The sequence below is a fragment of the Haplochromis burtoni genome, unplaced genomic scaffold, assembly GCF_018398535.1.
Source record: "Haplochromis burtoni strain Fernald_Lab_line unplaced genomic scaffold, NCSU_Asbu1 Contig_539, whole genome shotgun sequence".
Classification (NCBI taxonomy): domain Eukaryota; kingdom Metazoa; phylum Chordata; class Actinopteri; order Cichliformes; family Cichlidae; genus Haplochromis; species Haplochromis burtoni.
In genome coordinates, this window is record NW_024582900.1 from 170,139 (window position 1) to 191,117 (window position 20,979).

The following is a 20,979-nucleotide window of genomic DNA, read 5'->3' on the forward strand; positions in this document are numbered from 1 at the left end:
GTTTCGATACCCATCCCTAAGCAAGAGTCAAACTCAGACAGACCAACTGATCTGAATTCCAGGGAACGTCACCTGATGGCTCAGCTGATGTCCTGCTGCAAGCCAGTTTGCAAAACATTTTCTCCCCAGCACATCCATGTTGTGTAATGCTTCACTTAAAATGTTGTGTCCATTTCCCTGATTCCCACTCTGATAATTTAGCAGCTCCATGTACACAGAAGGGCGTATATGTGCATGCTGTCAGCTGTGCCACATTTGCACACAGAAGGAAGACGAGGTCCCAGAACACAGTCCTGCCATCCATATCACTTTTTTTTGACTAATGTGTTCCTGACAAAACCAAGATGATACTTGCTAGGCATCAGCAAGTTAGTATCAGGCTTCTAAATATGCTGATGTCTGCATTTACCTTTGCAGCACTGTGGTGCACACTCACTATTCTGGCGAATGGACCGATGTGCCCAGAGCCAGGCCCTCAGTCAGCCTGTGTTTTACTTTCTGAGTTAATAAAGGATTGTTGACATATCAGCATTATTCAAATGGACTGGATCTTAAATCCAGTCATTCTTAGCTGGATATAAATTATGCAAATGACAGGCAGAACTATGGAAAAGTGTTGTTGAGTTATACTTGAAGCTACCATATAAGATCAACTTCACTCTGAGGTACAACAAAGGTGTGTTGATAGTTAAAGACACAACATTTCATGAACCTGAAATTAAAGGCAAGACAAAGATTACAATCTAAGCAAAGACATCCCACCTCCTCCAGCATCTCCTATGGAGTTATTCCAAGGCCAGATGGGATATTTAATCACCCTGGTGTCTTTGGGTTTGTTTTTTTGGCGGGGGTCTGCTCCAGGGTCTGCTTCCAATGCAATGACCTCCTGATCACTAGTATGCTTTTAGGCAGCTTCCTGTCCGAATTCCTGGCTCAGGGGTACCGCAGAAAGAGTGGCCTGATTTTTTCACATTGCTGCTACTTTGTTGGAGAACCTGTGTTTCTCATTTTTATCTAAATAGAACTTTTGTATATAAAAAGTGTTCAACATGCAAGATCTTCATGCTTTTTCGTCAAACTATAGCCCAGAGAAACGCAGTGCCATCTCCATTCTACAACTCAAGGTCATGAATAGCTTCTTACAAGCCCAGTGTGCTGGGCTGCACTAAACTGAACATTAGATTGGTATGTTTTTCTGACTGCTGTGGTAGCTAGCTAATGTCTGCTGATTGTGTGTGTTTATTTTCTGGGGAGTGCTGTGCAGTAACAGCTGCCGAGATAATGACGTGTGAGGAGTGAAGCAATGTAACAATGGAGCTGGAGGAATGTCGCAGGCATCCCGAGCAGACTGTTTGCCTCTCCCCAGTGAGCTGTTCCACCCAGCGCCTCGCCACAGCACCGGGATCAGTGTGTGCGTGTTTGTGTGTTTCACTTGGTCGTGGGTTTTTGAAGGTTGCAGATGGTCCTTTGAAGTCTGATAGATGAATCCAAACGACTGGTGTTTGTGTGCTTTTCAATCCAAACCTGAAACCAAACTGAATTTTTGCATTGGTAATGACCGGACTGGTTTCATGTAGGCAGCTACCATGCAGAGACTCATTACAGTCCACTTTGTGTTGGGAAATGAACTGATATGATGGCAGGTGGTGCAGGCGCACACATGAACATAAAAGAATTAGGGATCTAACAGAGGCACAGAGTTTTCTGTAAAACCATTCGTGATATCAAATCCTTCCAATAAAGTGTATATGTTTAAAGAATTATTAAGTGAAGTACATAAAAGAATGTCATTTTCAGGAGGGTGGATTTCCTAATATGTCCGCTTTCCCTATAAAACATGACTGCAGTGCTGTTCACAGGAGCTCTGCTCTGCTTTCAAGGAGCTGCCTTAGAGCAGCAAGTGAAAGTGGAGCAGTGGTTCTCCAGGATTTCTGGAGGTCTGTCAAAGTATTCCTTTGGATACTGGCTGCTTCTTCCCTCATTATCAGCCCAGTTCTTGTATCTGACCACTTCTAGAGGAATCTCCAGCCCACTTAAGCTTAACGTAGGCTCTGTGTGGCATCCTCACATAACTGACAACTTAGCAAAGAGGTAATTTTATCAGCCAATGACAAAAATACATAATTTATTCACATATCTTTAATTGAATCTATAGCATCATAACACAGTTTGACAGGCACAAACTAAAGTTTTTACACCAACAAGGTGATTCCTAAAGGACTACTAGCTGAAAACTTGACATATCTTAGGAAACTGGAAGTGGCAGGCGAAGAGTAACTCAAGGTCATGTCTTTAAGAATTAAGGAAAAAATCCAGCAAAGACCTGACACAAGACCCGAGAGATTCATCTGGCCCTTCGGTAATCCATATAGTCACGAGGTTCAATGAATCCTCATTAGAAATTGTCAGTGTAAAGGTTGTTATCAAGAGGCGTTCTTGAGGAAGGGAAACAGGCAGATGAGGTAGGCCAGTTTACACAAGAACTGGAATGAAAATCATTGGCAGCAGGTTGAATCCAGATTTTTGGTTCAAATTGTTATTATGCATGGAAGAAGTCAGGAGGTACAACAGTGAGTGTGTGCCATGGTTTAAGGCTGCAGTTCAACCAGTGGTGTTGGTAGTCTTGTCAAAATTGATGGAACTATGATCATTAAAAAGCACCATCAGATTTTAATGCTCTTTGATATACCATCTGGAAAGTGTTTGACAACTTCAATGATCCCAAACACACGATCAGTGCAGCAAAAGGATACCTGGATAAAAAAGGACAAAATGCAATTCTATCATTCGATCGAGCTTCCCAGAGCCTGAACCGCAACATTGTTGAAGAAGTGTGTCCTGGAGACGTATTCCTGGAGACTACTTAAAGAAATTCCAAGAAAGCTTGTCTAAAAGAGTTCATGCTATGTTAAAAGTACTCTCACCAAATATTGCCTTTATATATTGTACTTCCATGTGTGTTTGCACATGTTTCAATAGTGCTTCAAAGTGCTGCAGAACTGATGTCTAGATATTTGCACTGAGCAGGAGATGCTCTGTATCTCATTGTACATCTGTATAGTGACAATAAAGGCATTTTATTCTATTCTATTCAGTAAATCCTGGCACCTCGTTCCCATTATCCTACCAAAATCTTAACCAATGAGGGTTTGCTCAGACCGCACAGTTCGGTAGCTTGCTGCAAATATACAACACGCAGAAACGGAAGATCATAGTATCTGTCAGATAATTCCTTTAAAAGTGTTTCAAAAGTCTCCACCAACAGTAACAAATTTGCGACATGCAGGTCAGTGACTCTGAAGCTTAGCAGACAGATATCAGGATGCTCAGGATCAGAACTCCATGGTGGAAGTGGGGCATTTTACCACGGAGCCAAGCTTGAAGTGGACACAGGACAAACTGCAGGCCTCTGTTCAAACGAACGTGCGCACTGCATTACAACTACACGGGAGAGAGGAGGCTCTGCTTGTGATGAGAAGCAGGATGGCAGCTTTATATGAATGGGTTCAGAGTAGGTTAAACATTCATTGAGTAGACCTGTGTTATATGTGTGTCTGCAGTCTGACGGCAGGATGTCTACATTTAAATTAGCAACAAACGCTGCATTTTGTTGTGTTTGTCTTTTCCTCAGTGGAATTATCTCTGCCAGTATTTGAGGTAGCTGCTGGCAGCATGTCGTAAATCTTTTAATCTGCTGAATTTTAAAGGAGTTGGAGGAGGAGAAGCAGGCGGAAGCTACAAACTGCCTTTAAAATTCAAGTGAACTTCAAAAGGTGAAACAGTGGGCTGATTACCCCCCGGGGACAGAGACTATTTTAATCCTTCCCTGGCTTGCTTGTTTATTCTGTTTTCTCTCCCAGTTTCCAGCCCAGCTCTTCTACCATATGTTTGATGACCCCTAGTGTTGTGTGAGATAGTGATGTATAATTCACCGCTGACCTTCATCCAGGTCACCGCCTGGACAGGCTAGCAGGTCAGCTGTGGCATGACTGAAGATGAAGGTGGCTGAAGGTCCATGTGCGTATGTGTGTTTGATATCCCAGGTCAGGGCTCTGAAGTGCTCCACTGCAATGAGATTCATGGGGTTTTAAAGGGGAAGGTCAGGTGTTGCTCAAGATGTCAGAACAGTCTGAAAACAGCAACCGAACTGCTTTAGATTGTGGGATATCGCTCTGTCACAAAGGAAGATTCTTCATATACACTGTGGTCACGATCAAGAGAACTAAAATGTATCTGCAGACACATAGATGACTGTGAGGCTGTTAACATTGTAAAAATCACTTTTGAATTATTGCCCATGCAAGTGAGTGAGCAAGTGATGAAACATTCTGGTCGCCTCCAAAGTGTCTGTGGGTGGAAAACTGCACCGAATTCTGTTAGTGAGAAGTGAGACGGAGGAGGAACAGCTGATTAGGATCTTGCTCATTACACAATCTCGTTGCTGGGATTGAATTAAGTTTATTTGGTGTATTCTGCCTAATTGATCATTGCGCTTGAGTCGTGATGATGTCGCAAAGCTGAAAATCAGTGTGCGAGTCCGTGGGGGAGCTAGAATAAAATCATTTGTGTGAAAACAAACTAATGATGGTAAATCGAGGTGTTGAATCCTGTCCTGATTCAAGCAAAGAGCAGCTCCAGACAGCACAGCGACATATAATCGCTATGTGGATAGTGGAAGGCGATACGTGGCATGTTTGCTCATCTGCAGGAGGTCGTTTCTCTGGTGCTTAGCGATGCTTTGCTGCCATTCCACGTCTCGCTGCACAATCCACACAGAGAGGGGTTTGGTTAACGCAACTTTCTCACCCGCAAGACATCAGGGAAAAGTCGCTCACCTCCTCCTACACGACTGAAAAAGACTTCTACCTGATTTAAACTCACTCCATGCTCCAGTTGCCTGCTTCCCGTTGGTATGTGGTTAGTATAGGCTAGCCTGGAGACCCTGACTGGATGCATAGCCTGGTCAGGCCAAAGACAGTAGTGTTATCACTACACCATTCAGCTACACTACTCCCATACCCAGAGCTACCCAGTGCCTCCCAGACGAGGTCACACAGTGGGAGGTGAAACACAGGCAAAGCAGCATATCTGACCATCAGACGCCAGCCAGGCTTTAAACAGTCCACTCATGTCTGTAGCCAGCCTCAGGTGGCCATGAGAAGAACTGCAGTTTTGTGATAGCTTCATTAATCTATAAGAACAGAAGGTGCCCTGCAAGAAAACAGCTGTCACAGATCAAAGTTTCCCAATAATGCTGACAAAGCTTCTGTACAGCTGCAGCTGCATTACTTAACCCATACAGAACCCGCACCGGGTTTACCCCATGTTGTTTTGTTTCAGATTGATGACAGGCATGCTGGGAACTGTAGGAAACCAAACAGTTGGGTTTTCTTTTGTTCCTGCTCCGCGTTACAAACAGGTCATCCTCCTACTACTGCACCTTCTCTTACGATGAGTAGATATTATCTCGATTCACGCCTCCACGACGCCGCCCCCCACGTACACACATACGCAGGATTCCTGCAGTGGATATGATAGCCTCTCAGTGTGAGCAGCCCGATGCTGTCTATCCTGTGTTAGATCAGTGTGTGGAAATTATAGAGCTTGGCCACGATGAATGTCAGCTGAAACTCCTTTCTCCTGTGGGTGTTCTGACACAAGGAAATGTTAAATACCCCCCTTCCTGCTCTCATTTACTCTCCCCTCTGCCCTGCTTCCTCCCACACACAGGGGACTAACAGCAGGGCAGGAAGTCCTTTATTTTACTAAGCTAAATGCTTTAATTAAGCTCTCAGACCACTTGGGATGAGACAAAGAGGTAATGCCATCAGCCTCATTAAAGCTCACTGCATCTGCACTCTAGCATTAGCCGCCATGTGAGGACTGGGTTTGTGTCGCTGCATAGATAAATGTTAGAAAGGGACCTTTGAGCTAAACTGGAGAAACTTGTGCATCTATTCCTAAATCCCCTTTTTTAAAATGTAGTACTTTTCGTGTTTAACCATAGCCTGGTGCCAAACGTACATGATCATGTGTGATTCACAGGACAAAAGAGTTCATATGACTGATATTCATGTTTCTTGGTGAAACGTCAAAGGTCGTCCATCATAATTTCTATTTGAAAAGGCAATCTGGGGTTTGTCACAGCTGAATGTACAGAAGTCAGAGTAGAGACAGGTCTGACAAGAGGAGCTGTTTGTATGATGGCTTCAGTGAGTCTACAGGAAGCAAAGGGAATTGGAAGCTCACAAGATTTTAATGAGGCAATGTTTCAGCCTTCAAGATCTTCATTAGGGAAACATTAAACATTAATGATCTACAATTAACTTCTTCTCTCTAAAATATTGCCTCAACATTTGTTGGTAAAAAATGGTCCTGTGGGTTTTGTGACGGCGCTTTAGTGATCGATTGGACGTCTGGTGCATCCTGATCAGTGTCCTATATCAATCTTGTCTTGGACTTTGAGGGTTTGGAGGCTCTTTGTCAAGTTCCTGAGCAGTTGTTTCATTTGGATGGGGCACGGTGTCCTGTTTGACTGTGGACCAGTAAGTCCATCAAGGAATGAAAAAAAGCCACTGCTTGTAATTAATGTAGTGATATTCATCTGCACATTCAGGTACAACGTACTACTGGTGGTGTAAAATTCCTCTTATTACTTCCTGTTTACCAAATTGTTGTCCTATGGTCACATGTTGAAAACTCATTCTCTAATCTTTCATTTTCTTACTTCTCTTGTTTAAGTTGGTTTGATGACGATCTTTCTCCACACAGGACCTTGAAATCTTGACTTTTATTGCAAACTCTATATCTTCCTGTCTGTATAACACATGTCAGCAGCTGCAGGGAGTGTGACTGCTGGCTCCAGCTGTATGCTTTGTTTTGCTGAAGGTCACTCAATGATAATGCTTTCTCAGACTGACTTGTTTTGTTGCTTCCCCCCCAGGCCTGGCCAGGGCCAAGTCGGTCCCCAGCCATACCTACTCCAACGAGGTGGTGACCCTGTGGTACCGGCCTCCAGATGTCCTGCTGGGATCCACAGACTACTCCACCTGCCTGGACATGTGGTGGGTACTCCTAACATCTAACCCCGTGTGTGTAATTTATCCGTGATTTATTCACATAGAAACCTTCAAGATATAGATCAGGGAACCCAATTCATGAAGCAGACAAAAACCAATTAAAACACTCTTACTGGTGGCTTATCCTAACCCGAGGCCATGCTCCCTTCAGTGCAGTTTTGTTTTCATGACTCCCCAGCATCCACACTCCCAGTTTGGATCAGTTGCTGGTGAGACACACACATTTACTTTATACACTGACAGAACTGCTGCAGATGTGAATGAAACAACTGAAATGTAATAATCGAACTCTTCACGTCTCGAGCCTGAGCAGACTCGCTATCCCACAGTGAGAAAAACTGTAGCAGGGCTGAAATATTTTCTGCAGCAGTTTTTTTCTCGACTTTCTCCTCAGTCTTTGTTAAAGACGGTTTGAACTGCCTTGTTTAACTAAGGTACAGAATGTCAGCACGTTTGATGGTAGCTACCAGGTTGTAATTTGTCAGTTACTTTTTAAAGACGTCCGTCCTTTTGGATGTGAAATATGAATCAAATGCAAAACTGACATAAACTTGCATCAATGGTTGCTGTGGTTTCAAGAACAAGTCCAGTTATTCTTCTTTCATTTAAATCGACTTTTTCTATCGTTGTAATGAGCAGAACCATTTTGGACCAGACTGTAAACGTCTTTGTTGCAGAGTTGATGACACATTTGGCTTCGTTTTTCAGCCCCAGAGACTGCTGCTTTGAAAAAACTCAGATGATACAGGCCCTCCAATGTACAGTTGACATTTGCATTTTTTCTTTAGGGAAAAGGCTTTGTTTTACTTTTACTTATGTCCTAGATTATAACACCTACTCTCACAAAAGCCCAACTGCTTCTCAGAGTTACCAGCAAGTATAAGTCAGCTTAGCATCATTAATGTTATTTTAATGGGTTATTTTTGAGGAATATGACAACATTTCTGTATATAATGTCTGCACTCGGTTTTAGGGGTGAAAAAGCATGTTGCATGTTGGAATGTGAGGAACAAGAGAGCTGTAGGCTGTCCCATTGTGGACCTGGTCTTAGGTGAGCCGCGGTGACCCCCTCTGTCTGGACACACAGTCAGCAGGGAAATCCCAAGAACCCCATTTTGCAGCATCCAATTAAAGAGCAGCCAGAGTGTAGGGGTCCGAAACATAGCACGCTAGTGTGTCAGTTTCAAGGGCGTTTGAAGGTGGGCAAATCCACTGGGTCTTCTATTCCAATGAGACTCACTCTGTGCCACGCTCGCATACACTCACCTCCGGTCACTTAGAAAGCAGTCATCCGTGAAGAACCACTCCTTGAAGGACCAAAAGGTTGTCCAGATCTGTCTTCCTGCCAGAAGAAGCATCCATCATGAGTTGCTGTAGCTGAGAGGCTGTGAGGAGTGAGGATGTGATGAAGAGCGGGCGAGGAATGGCTCTATTGTTACCTTCCTTAGCTCCTAAGCACTTCACAGAGCAGCAGTTCTCTCTGTCTCTCTTTCACACACACACACACACACACACACACACACACACACACACACACACACACACACACACGGATACCAGTCATGCAAAGTCACATATAATCAGTCAACTGTGACCGTGGTTTAGTTATCTCATGGTGCACTACAAGCCATCTCCATCTGAGAGGACGAGGCTGCTCGTGATGTTTGTTTATCCGTTTATCTTAAAAAACACAGAAATCTTCCAGTGTTTGAAAGTAAAGCAAAGTATTGATACACTATAGTTTAATATCCTGGAATGTTTCCAATGTTTCCACCTGAACATTTCAGATACAGAGTCTTCTTGATAAGTAAGCTCATCATCGTTTGCAGTGACATGTGTTTGGCCAAGGCTCCAGTTCCCAGTGTGTTAAATGATTGTAGTCCCCTGTGCTTTCCTAATTAGCTGTGAAAGAGTTTGAGGCTATGATGCAAAGGAGCATGCTTAATTGCAACTTGCTTTCACAATTTCCACTCAGGCTGCAAAATACTTTATGGCCTTAATAAACTTGTAGATGTAGTTGTGGATAGAGACGTGCACCCTGTGCACATGTCAAGCCAAAGAGCCAGTTGCATTTCCACAGCACCTGCTAGCTAACAAAGTGCAACACACACAAATGAATGTGTGACTGGCCTGTGTTTGTACCAAGTGTCCAGAGAGAGAGAATTTTGAGTGTTAGACAGAGAACAGAGGCTTCAGAAAGTCTCTGAACTTAAAAGCAGGATGCAAGTGCAGCACAGTATGTTTGTTCGAGACAAATGTCAGAGTGATGGATCTGTTAGAGGTGACTTTTTTCTGTGCAGTTTCATGCCAGAAGGCTTAGCAGCACAGTACAGGTAAACAGCGTGATCAGAGATCTTTGGCTTTTGTTAAAAATAAAAAAGAAACTTCTTACACAACCTTTTACATTCAATCATTTTTTGCTTGTATCAGGATATAAACAGGGTGTATATTATTAAAAGACATTTACTTTCAGTAACTTTACACATGCTGCAGCATGTGAGTAGGCTGCATAGTGAGCTTCCTGGCCCTTCCTGTCACCTCGATGTTACCCGACCTAGAGGATAATAAGGCTGTGCTTAGCTTTGCTGATTTCTCATGAGCTGTATGCAGCCCCACATTCTAACACACGTTGGGCTTTGGCTCTATATTTTATGATCCAGGGTTCATAGCCAGGTTTGCATCTCAGCAGGTGGCTGTGGGCCTCCTTCAGGGCCATGAGGTGGGCCTGAAGGAGGAGACTGTGCGAGGACTTGTACTTGTGCCTCATTGACTCTGTGACAAAAAGATTTCTTTTCACTTTTACTGAAACTCTCCTATAACAGCACCTACTTTAATCAAAGAAATAGCTGTGCCCACAGGCCATTTGAAGGACTTGCACATGATGGTGGATGAAAAAAATAATAATTTTGATGTCAACACTGACTGCATATGAAAACTGGTCAGCCAGAGACAGTTCTTCAAGGTTATGGGCCGTTACCAATGACAAGTTACTCCTGAAAACGTCTATTTAAAATCACAAAAACAGGCGAGGGCCGAATTGAACGAGCTCAGTCACCGTTATTCATTTCACTCTGAGGGCGCCCCCTTTATATCATACCAGAACCATCGCAGTTAAAGATGACGATTTGTTCTAATTTATATTTAGTGACATAGCTAATATATATGAGTGTGGGTGTGTGAGTGTGTACTATTGAATATTGAAATATATTACAGAAGCCTAGCTGTTGTTTTAAATCTAAACCAGCTAATGTTTGTCATGTATGTACTTGAAATGAAATGAAATTCTACCTCAGGATCAATGAAGTCCATCCAACCCAAAATCCAGGCTGTGGAAATGTGTCTTGCAGTGCGACGCTTGACGTATTTGTTTGTCTGCTTTCCCGTCACATCATGAATCACCTCTCAGGCATATCTGTTGATTTACTGTCTTTGAATAAAGAGCCCAATATTTACTGAGGCTAATTTACTGTGTACTATAACTCAAAGGGTGCAGTCCACTCCAGTGACTGATTTAACTACAGCTCCAGTCACAGCACCTCTAACACTGTCTAATTACAGTAACAGCAGTGATAAAACACCACACTGCAGACTCATAGTCAGACGAAAATAAATGCGGAAACAGAATCAAGAAGAGGGAGGCGCCGTGTTTCGACATACACATACGTGTAAACGCATGTATGTATTTTTCTTCATTTTTGCTGCTCTTAATTTGTACTGTCCACTTTCTGCTGTGACCAAGCACATTTCCCACCTGTGGGACTAATAAAAGTGTATCTTACCTTATGTAGATATTTATAGCATAAAGGCAGTGTTACACTTTGTATAAAGAGTCAGTTGCATGCCTGCACCACTTGTTCTACATAAAAAACTGTGAAAGGAAATGACTGTACCGTATCTTCCACACTATAAGGTGCACATAAAATCCTTTAATCTCAAAAATCGGCAGTGCGCCTTATGCATGAATTCTGGTTGTGCTCACTGACCTCGAACCGATTTTATGTGGTACATGGTGCTCAAAAATCTGTCAAAAATGTTTTGGTACGACTTTGGTAAACTATGAAGCCGCACTGCTTGATGGATTATCGGAGCATTACGGAGCCTCGCGGAGTAATCTGGGTCCTAAACTCCGTCGGCTCAGGTCCCAAAGTCAAACGAACACTGCGGCATCACTGAGAGTTACAAACTGTTTAAATTCTTTAATCTTTAATAAAATTATCAACGTTGCTGCTTTATCGGGTGTAACTATGAAGTTTCACATCCAGGCATCCATGAAAACAGAATTTATTAAATTGAACGGAGTTAGAAGTTAGCAGGAGGTTAGCTCGCTGGTTTCCACCTAAGCATGATCTAAGCTGTGTCCCAAAACGTAGGCTGCATCCTTCGGAGGACTCAGCCTTCACAGTCTACCGCGAGGCTGTGAAATGGGACGGTCTAGCCTTCAGATTAGCATCACCGCTGTCTCGGTGGAGTTGCGGGGGTCTGAAAACGATGAAGCCGGGAGTCTGCTCCTCTCGCCGGGTCGAGTAACCGTTGTACCCCCCGGCTAGCTATCGAGCTGGTGGATAACAGACGTCTCCAAAACGTCAGCGCACTTTTGCAAATATGTGGTGTCTTGATAACCAAGCAGATATTTGAAGTTTACGCAGCTACTTTCTCGCCTGAAAATATGTTAAAAGTTTATTTTGTGACCCAGGAAGATTAATAAGAGTAATATTAAAACTTAGTAGTGGCCGCCATTGTTGGAAACTGGGCTGCGCTATGAATTCTGGGATATGGTGTGCCAAGAAGGACACACCCGAGCCATCCTTCAAATTCGGGGAAATGAAAGACGCATTTGTCGGCCGCATTTGAAGGAGTCGACGCATTGGAACAGCCTTTGTCGCCTGGCTGTGACGTAATCGGCCTTCAAATGCGGCCTCCAGAGGATGCAGCCGACGTTTTGGGACACAGCTATAGCATGTTCTGACTGAGAGACTTCTGAAAAGATTCAAACGTACAGCTCTGCTGTCACTTCCAACATAAATGAAGACAGAAAACTAAACAGCAGTGACGTTTGTAGGGTTACTGAAGTTGGGCTAGCTGCTATATAAGGATGTGCTACGTGATCACTAGCTACACAGCTATGTTAGCATAACATAAACAGTGAAGCTGGAGGATGAAAGCTGAGTTTTTTCCACTCGATAAAAGTTAACGTGAACGTTCCTGATGGTTAGAGACAAATGCAATCGCATGGCAGGATGCTGTTAACGGACCAAACTTCAGTCAGGAGAACAACTGAGATAATCCATCCACAATACGAGGTTAGTCATTAATATACTGCAACAACATGGGAACAGAGCAACTGCCAGAGAATTCAACATTAATGAATCAATGGTACAGAAGTGGAGGAAGCAAGAAGAATGAGCTGAGTAAAATGTGACTTATCTGACTGTTTTGTTTACCTGCGCCTTAAAATCTGGTGCACCTTATGGTCGAGAAATACGTTACTGGTCTTCCAGTTCCAGGGTGAAAAATATTACAAACTCCTGATGGCGTGACAGACACAAACCTGATTTAGAAGGCTAAAGGAAACATTATGCAGGTTTACATTGAGAACTGGTAAGAGTGGGCTTCAGTTTCTAATAGTGGGCATTATTTAGCAAAGTGCACAAAGCTGATATTGTCACAACAGGTTTTATGTATATCCTTAAAGACTATCCCCGATGAAGGTCCTGATACTCACAGGGCTCAGTGTTGTTGTTCTTGACTTGTATGCATTCATTATTAGCATTTTTGTACCTTGACAGCGTTTCCTCAATAAAACCAATAAATAACGTGATCGAATCACATTTTCCTTAGCAGCCTATTTCCTGTTACCTGTGTGAAGAATGGAGACATCATTTCTAGCTGGAGGGTCAGTAACTTTGCCAGAACTTTAGAGCTAATAACCTGTCAGGCCTTTGTTGACAACATCATCCAATTTCAGACAAAATGACAGGAATGAATCAAACTGAGAGGAAGGTATAACTACACAGATGAAAATTGTTTTGTGTTATTCTTTTTTCTTTAAGCTGACCTTTGCCCGTATCACATATGCACCTCAGGCAGCAGAATAGTTCTCTACGCTCCAGCAGAAATACTGGATGCTGAGGTTATAGCTCTGTCATGGAGATGAAGCATTTTCATTCCGTAAAATGGAAGGAATGGAGAAGTTTTTGAGGGATGAATTTCAGGTAATCTCTCTCTCTCTCTCTCCTTGCATTGAGAAGGAGTGTGCACTGAGCCACGAAGCGAATCTGTCAGAAAAATAGCTCTTTGACAAATGAGCATCGACAGCACAGACACACACACTCTCACACACACTCTCACACACTCTCACACACACACTCTCACACACACGCACTCACACACTCTCACACACACGCACTCACACACACTCACACACACGCACCTTGGCCGTTCTCCCTCCATACTGAAGTGGTCTTGATATTTTAAGATTTCCAACCTACATTCACAGTCTAACAGCCCTCTGGAAGAAAAGAAATCAATACAGCCTCAGAATGACTTTCACTGTGAGGCTTGTCGGGGTGATTAAACAGTTAGTGTTTTGCAGACTGTAATTAGATGTGAACAAAGGACGGACCGGTCAAATACAACATTTTCCAGTGATGCTTTATTCCAATGTGTTTTTATTTTAGGCGGCACCTGTGAAAGGCTTAAGGACATACAGAAATACAGGATTTATAATTAGTGTTATTTTCTCCTCCAGGGGAGTGGGCTGCATTTTCATTGAGATGATCCAAGGAGTGGCTGCATTTCCTGGGATGAAGGACATCCAAGACCAGCTGGAGAGGATATTCCTGGTGAGTGACTGCTAAAGTGAATTTGGAATAGCTCTTCTCAGGCCACTGCAGCTCAGGGCTACGGTCAGAACCGTGACACGACCAATCTTTGATTTTCATCCGATCTACTGTGGATGCCCTTTTTTTGCAGTCACTGCATGGATCATAGCCCTGAACATATATAATAAATTATTATTATTTTGTATGAACTTGTGAGTGAACTAGTTGGTTACTCAATAACTGTAAGCCTGAGTTAGCAAAGTGACCCCAAACAATGATGACTCCTCCACCATGCTTGATAAGCTAGATGGGGCTTTGGTGTCTTTTCCCCCTGTATATATGTTGGTGTACGCGTTGCTGAAAGGTTCATTTTTGGACTAAAGGACTGATGTGTGTTATAGAAAGGAAAGTTGCTACGTATGTTTTGTCCATTTAAGTTGATCTGAGGGTCCTCAGCTGTGTTAGTGACAGATGGGGTTCTTGGGTTCTAAGAATCTCTTTTTTTGTACCAATCAACATGCACGGGCTTTCACTGCAGTTTATTATAAACTGAGGAATACTGAGCCTGGGAGCAGGACAAGAAACAGCTTCTGACAAACATGAATGACCAGAGCTGTGGCCTCACGGGACAGAAACAGTGTGCTTCTGTCCTTTTCAGCACTTTCTCCGTTGTTACACTTATTCAGACAAACTGTGTAATCTATGTATACAAAGTGACAACACACACATGCATGGCTGAAAGTGAACAGTCTGTCAGGTCTCCAGTATCATACATGGATATCATACATGGTGCAGTGCTGCTGTAGTTGCAGCAGCCTTAACAGACCATGCAGCCCTGTGTCAACAGACCCTCACATTTAGAAAATGTTGGCGTCTTCTTTTCAGATTCTGCTTCATGCTGACATGATTACACTGTTCCTGTAGAGCCACAGTCATGCTAGTGCTCTCTTATTCTAGTGCATGTCAGAGGCGCTGTGCTGGGTCCATAATGGTGACAGAGGAGACAGTGAGAGCAGATAACTTTTGCTTTGTGACACGATGTGTTATCCTGCTGAAAGGCAGCATTAAAAGATGCTAAACCACGTCCACAGACAGCTACACACAGTCCGTAGTGTTGCTCACACTTTGGTTTCTGCTATTAATGGCCCACCAGTGTGCCAAGCAAACATTTCCCACACCATTACACCGCCAGGAGAGGCTTGGACTGTTGACGAAGACACGTTGGCCCCTTGGATTCATGCTTTTGATGCCAAATTGTGAGTCTACCATCTGCTGCTTCAGCAGAAATGTAGACTCATCAGACCAAACTACACCTTTCATTTGGTAGTGGCGAGTCTGTGCCCACTGTAGCGTCACATTTCTGTTACTGGCAATAAGTAGCCTGTATCTGCAAGCATTTTCACGCCATGATTAGCTAATTGCATGAATAAATGGACAATTCTTTGCTTTCTAAACACTGAGTACTGGTTTAAAGTTACAGTAATACTGAAATATTGTCTCATAGAACTTTGCACGACCCACAGTGCTGACCAGGTGTGTCCATCTATGGCTAGGGTGCATTTTAAACTGGACTTCCTCCAGCTGGATAGCACGCAGGACGCAGGGAAAGCGAGTTAACGATAAAAACGATTTAAAAAATAACAATATTAAAAAAAAAGATAAAAAACCCTGAAAACCATCAATTTCACACCCAGGCCTCAACTCTTGTGGCCCAGTTTCAAACGACCGGGCTGCAAGAGTTGCATCTACCAGCGCTGATGCTGATGTGGACGCGTTCTGCCTGCCTACATTTGACAGGTTTGAGAACAGATTTGTGTATATGTAATATTTCCAGCCAACACACTCCCGAGGCGTAATATTTTACACTAGGTGACAAATCGTCAACATGTCATGCTTCCGGGCGCCCAACACGTTCCTAAATGACGAGATCGGAAAAATGAGGAAACATGAGAACTGTTTGGAATCAATCCACACATGTTCATTCATCTTCCTCAAATGTTTTTGTAAAACACTGTTTCACGTCATTAAAGTGCTGGTTAAGGTTAGGGATAAGGTTATGGTTAGGCAGGGCTCTAGACTAACTTTTTGCCATGGGCGTACCGGTACGCCTAACTTTAAAAAGTTAGGCGTACCGGCACAAAAGTTAGGCGCACACAAATTTTATAATAATTTATATAATATAATGTGTTTTTCTGGATACACTGTGCTTTTTCAGCATTCAAAGATTGATGACACCGTGTCAGAGCACTGGCTATGAATTTCAGAAGGATCAGGCCTTAACAGAAAAGTTAGCAATAGTTCTTTTCCTATTACAGCTACATCCACTTCTGTCGTGCCTAGGCTGCTCACTAGGGCTGGGTATCATCACTGATTTCTATAATCCATTCGATTCCGGTTTTCAAAGTCCCGATTCGATTCAACTTAGCCTCAGACAGTCAGAAATATTATAATTCTGATCATTTATCAGTACTGACTTCATCAGAATTGTGAACATCACAGCAGAGGCCTTTGTGTGAAAGTAACTGAGAATAAAACAGAAAAACATGAAGGAGATTTTCCTGGTCTGGCTTTTTATAGCAGATAACCTTAAAAATATTCTACAATGTTCTGCATATAAAGTTTAAATTTCTTCAGTATTGAACAACAGAAAAAACAGGCTTTCTTGTCCGAGGTCATTTAAGTGAAAAAGAAAACAGACAGCAGCCACAGCGCTGTAAACAGACGGTAGACTGGTGGGTAATAAGCCAATGAATAATACAGAAAACAGAGATTGGAGACGGAAACTGTTCTTGAAGTACGAGAGAGAGAGAGAGAGAGCTAGCTGTGCATGGAGTGTGATTTTAATAGTCGTGGAAGCAAAACAGCAAAATTCATGACGCATTGATCAAATGTGAAGCGCAGTTTGCTGCTTCTTTTGCTGCTGGCTCGGTGAATTTTGGTTGGAGAGACAAAACCTGCAGCTCAGAATCAGCGCAAAAAGACGTAATCACAGCGCGGACCGGACCTCAGGACGCGACTCGACAGCGTGTCCGTCTGCGGGCCGTCGGGTGAGAAAGCCGAGAAAGACAAAGCTGATTCTGATGCGTCGGTCTGTGTTTACGTCTTTGTGTGGAGTCCGTGTACCTGCTCTCATCTGCTGTTTGGTTGTTGTTGAAATGGTTTTGTGAGCTTTAATCTGAGAATCTGGCGTTTCTGGCAAAACACAGTTATATTTAAAAGTCGATTCAGGATTTAATGAATTGATATCGCTTTATTCAAGCTACTCACCTCCCACTTCCACCTGCACTTTCAACTGGACCACGGCCAATCAGAGAGGTCCCGCCCCTGACTATCTCTGATTGGTTTAGTCCACGATAGGGGCAAAATGTGTGTCTGTTGTTGACCACAGGGAAGGTTGCAGAATTTTTTTTTTTTCGCTACCCAAACAGTTGGTCGCACAGGTGCAACCAAATATTTTGTTTTAGTCGCACCACTGAAAAATTTGGTCGCACTCTAGAGCCCTGTTAGGCCTGGAATACATGGCTGGAACGTGTTTTACTGCGGGACCGTCATTCTGAAGTAAATAAAAATGTATTTATATAGCACAAGTGCTTCACAATAAAACCAGAAATACAAATAAAATAATATGAAACAGTAAAAAATATGATTAAAAGTTCATTTGTATAAAAATGTCTTCAGCTGCTTTTTAAAGCAGTCAATGGAGTAAAGACAACAGCAGGGAGTTCCACGGCCTAGGGGCCTGAAAAGCCCGATCCCCACGTGGGACCAACAGTAACCTCTGACCTGACGACCTAAGTGCTCGGGATGAAGCATGAGGTTTCAACAGGTCAGACATATACTGGGGAGCTTCACCGTGCAGAGCTCTAACAGTTACAACTAAAATTTTAAAACGAACCCTAAAATTTACTGGCAACCAATGAAGAGAAGCCAAAACTGGAGTAATGTGTGGCCTCTTGTTTGTGCCAGTGTATTTGTGCTACTGTATTTCACCCACAACCCGGCACGCAGCTTAAGAATGCCAAAGGTCGCCTTTCACGTTCCTTTCGCCGCAGGACGTAACAAATCGTCAGGATGTTACGCCTCAGGAGTGAGAACGGGCTGTTCCAGCAGGAGGACGATCATGGCAGACAGACTCTTATGGCTGGCTCTTCCATAGCCACTGATTTCAGTGGTTCCATGTTCCAGCTGCATTCAGTCACATGAGTGAGACAATATGAGACAATATGAGACAATGATTGACAACCATGGTTGTCAATATGAACCTTGTTTTGTAAACGTCCTATATGATGTTTGACACATATATAATCATATAGCTGTAAGTAATTACATCTATGATTATCTATCAATTGGATGGCTGGCATAAATATTTTAAAGTGATGTGAAGTCTCATGAATCCTTTAATCTGGTGATCCCTCCGTATAATTTCATCCCCAGTCTCTTAATTGAAGCAGAGTGTAGCAGGGCAGACATAATGGATTTATATTCATAGGCTGAAAGGGCCTGAATAATTAATGTATAAAATGATTGAGATGAGAGTATGGAATAGATTTAACCGGGAAAGGCTAAAGATGCACATCTGAGAACGAATGGTTTGGGATGAAGGGATGAGGAAAGGTGAACAAAGCCCTGCAGGCAGGGGGGTTTCTTTAAACGCAAACAGAAGAACAAGATGAAGAAAAACACGTCTTATTGATTGTCTTTTATGCTAGAAGGGATCAGTGGGGCTTCTGTAAGAGGTGCCGGCCCTCAGTGATCCCCGCTCGTCTCTCAGACTCAAAGAGGCCCAACAGTGGGATCGCTGCTGGCCACACTGATGATGAGGCTCAGCTGCTCGTTGCTTCCCTACAGAGACTTTCCACTCTGGTCATTCTTTGTTTCCTGCCACCATCATGGAAATCCACCAAGTAACTGAATATATGTGAGCCGACACGGTTGCATGTGTACATAAAAAGAGGAACATTTCTGCTGAGATAAACCCAAAACACGAGCTATCCAGTAAAAAGGTCACCTGTAACAGCACAGGTGGTAGTTCTATGGCTCAGGCTGTCACTGTCATCTGAAAGTGTACCTGCTGTTCTGTCCAGTAGCACCGAGCCTTAAAAGCTGTGGGGCAGCAGTAATTGAACAAATGGAGAGAGAGAGAAAGTTTATCAGTTCTTCTCTGTAGATCTTTGTCTGTCCTCGAGGACAGAGTCCCACGTCCTGGTTAGAGTGTTATGTGCAAACGATGCGATACACAGCACAGATGGGGCGATCATGTGATTATCATTTAGACAAAAAGGACTTCAAACTGTTGTTAAAATGTTTTTTTCACACAGTTTTGTTCTAGAGACTTAATTACTATTACTATTAAGACCGTACTGGCATTGCTTACTGATTTAAGTATCTGTTGTTGTTGTTGATTTAAGTGCAAACATTAAGTAGAATCACAGATATTTGTGTTTAAAATACTCTATTACTATTAAAAGAAAGAGTAACTATTTTACTCAAACAAAAATGCAGAAGAACACTAAAATGTACTGAAAGTAAGAAGGTAGCAAGTAGCTCTTTTGAGGACATTTCTACCAGAACGGACCCGTGTGCTGTTTAATAAAGTCATGTTAGTACGTGTGAATAGAAATGTTTTTCCAGCTCTCAGCATCCACTCAGCTTCAATTTGTTATGTAGGACAAAAGCAGTGAAAGACATTAGCGTAGCTTTCTTTGATAACGCTGTAGAGGATGTGCGCCCACACTGAACATGATTCGAGTCAGGGGCTAAGATGAGTTTCAGCAGGTGGGGAACTGAAGATCAGTGTCAGCCGCTCAGCATGGGGAGAAGAATCACAACTCAACACTTGGTTCTGAGAGCTCCAGTAAATTGTCTCTAATACATAATAATAATAATATATAATAATAATACATGCTGTCTGCCATCTTTCTCCATCTCTGACTAGTTCGCGCTCACTCTTTGCTGTCCCTGCGAAACGCAGCAACTAGACTGCTAGCAGACACACTGCGACAAACTGCACACAAACAGGCTGTGTGTTATTGATATTTATTGTTTTATACTGTGACCACAACTTATGTGCAATGCCTGTTTTGACAATGTAAGGAGTAGAAAGTACAGATACTTGTGTTAAATTATAGGAAGTAAAAAGTTGTCAGAAAAAAGTAAAGTATAGATATCAGCAAATTCTACTTGAGTACAGTAATTAAGTATTTGTGCTTACAATGATATTAAATTAATTCATTGCAGTCTGTTTTAAACTGGATCCTGTTTAAAATATTTGAAATCATTTAACACTTTTTCCCAGTGGCGTGACAGGAATTGGATGCTGCAATGCTAATGCGTGTTAAACTTTAGTGACACACCTGTGTGCCGCACAAAGGTGTGCCGTGGAAGATCATCTGGTTCCACCTGATTAGTACTCCAAGCCACCGGCGTGAGTAACGGGCAGAACAAGTACATTCTCTTCCACTAGAGGGCAGTACAACTACCTGCTTTAATTCAATTGGTTGCCAACTGCCGATAAAACAGAAAAAGACAAAGAAAAAATTACATAATGGATAAATGTTTGACAAGAAAAAGTAGTCAGTCTGACCTGGTCCTGGAGAAAATTCCAACCCAGATGAAGGCCTGAGCATGAATAATGGTCAGATAAAGCAAAAAAGGCGCACTGGGGACAAACCGAGCCAATTCTGCTGCGCCTTTTTTGTTTGGTGGTGTGCCGTGTGATTTTTCTGATGGGAAATATGTGCTGTAGCTCCAAAAGATTGGGAAACACTGCTCTAGATCTTCAGCTGCAATTATCGCACAATTATCTATGGTTTGTATCCATTACAAGTTTTTTAAAAGTTATTATTTGTTACTTTTGTCAGACAATTTCAGCAGTTTATTCAGTTTTTTAACTGTCATCTTACACTTAATGGTTTTGTGGCATTTGCCTTAACATTTATGCAGTACTGCAAACAGTTGTCACCACCAGGATTACTTTTCCTGTAGCTCTTTTTTCTTCCACAGTCACTTTAGTATTGATGTTATCATTAATACAATACAATACAATTTTATTTATATAGCACATTTAAAAAACCACAGGT

General features: G+C 42.6%; 1 protein-coding gene across 3 annotated transcripts in view; it reads left to right on the top strand.

Annotated features, from left to right (window-relative positions):
- Window positions 1–20,979, top strand: part of cdk14 (cyclin-dependent kinase 14) — a 222,749-nt gene that overhangs the window by 116,107 nt on the left and 85,663 nt on the right. For all 3 annotated transcript variants that reach the window (XM_014329315.2, XM_005947602.2, XM_042214258.1), the window contains 2 exons: window positions 6,944–7,064; window positions 13,828–13,921. In XM_014329315.2, coding sequence (XP_014184801.1) covers window positions 6,944–7,064; window positions 13,828–13,921 — 215 coding nt within the window. The remainder of the gene's footprint in view (window positions 1–6,943; window positions 7,065–13,827; window positions 13,922–20,979) is intronic.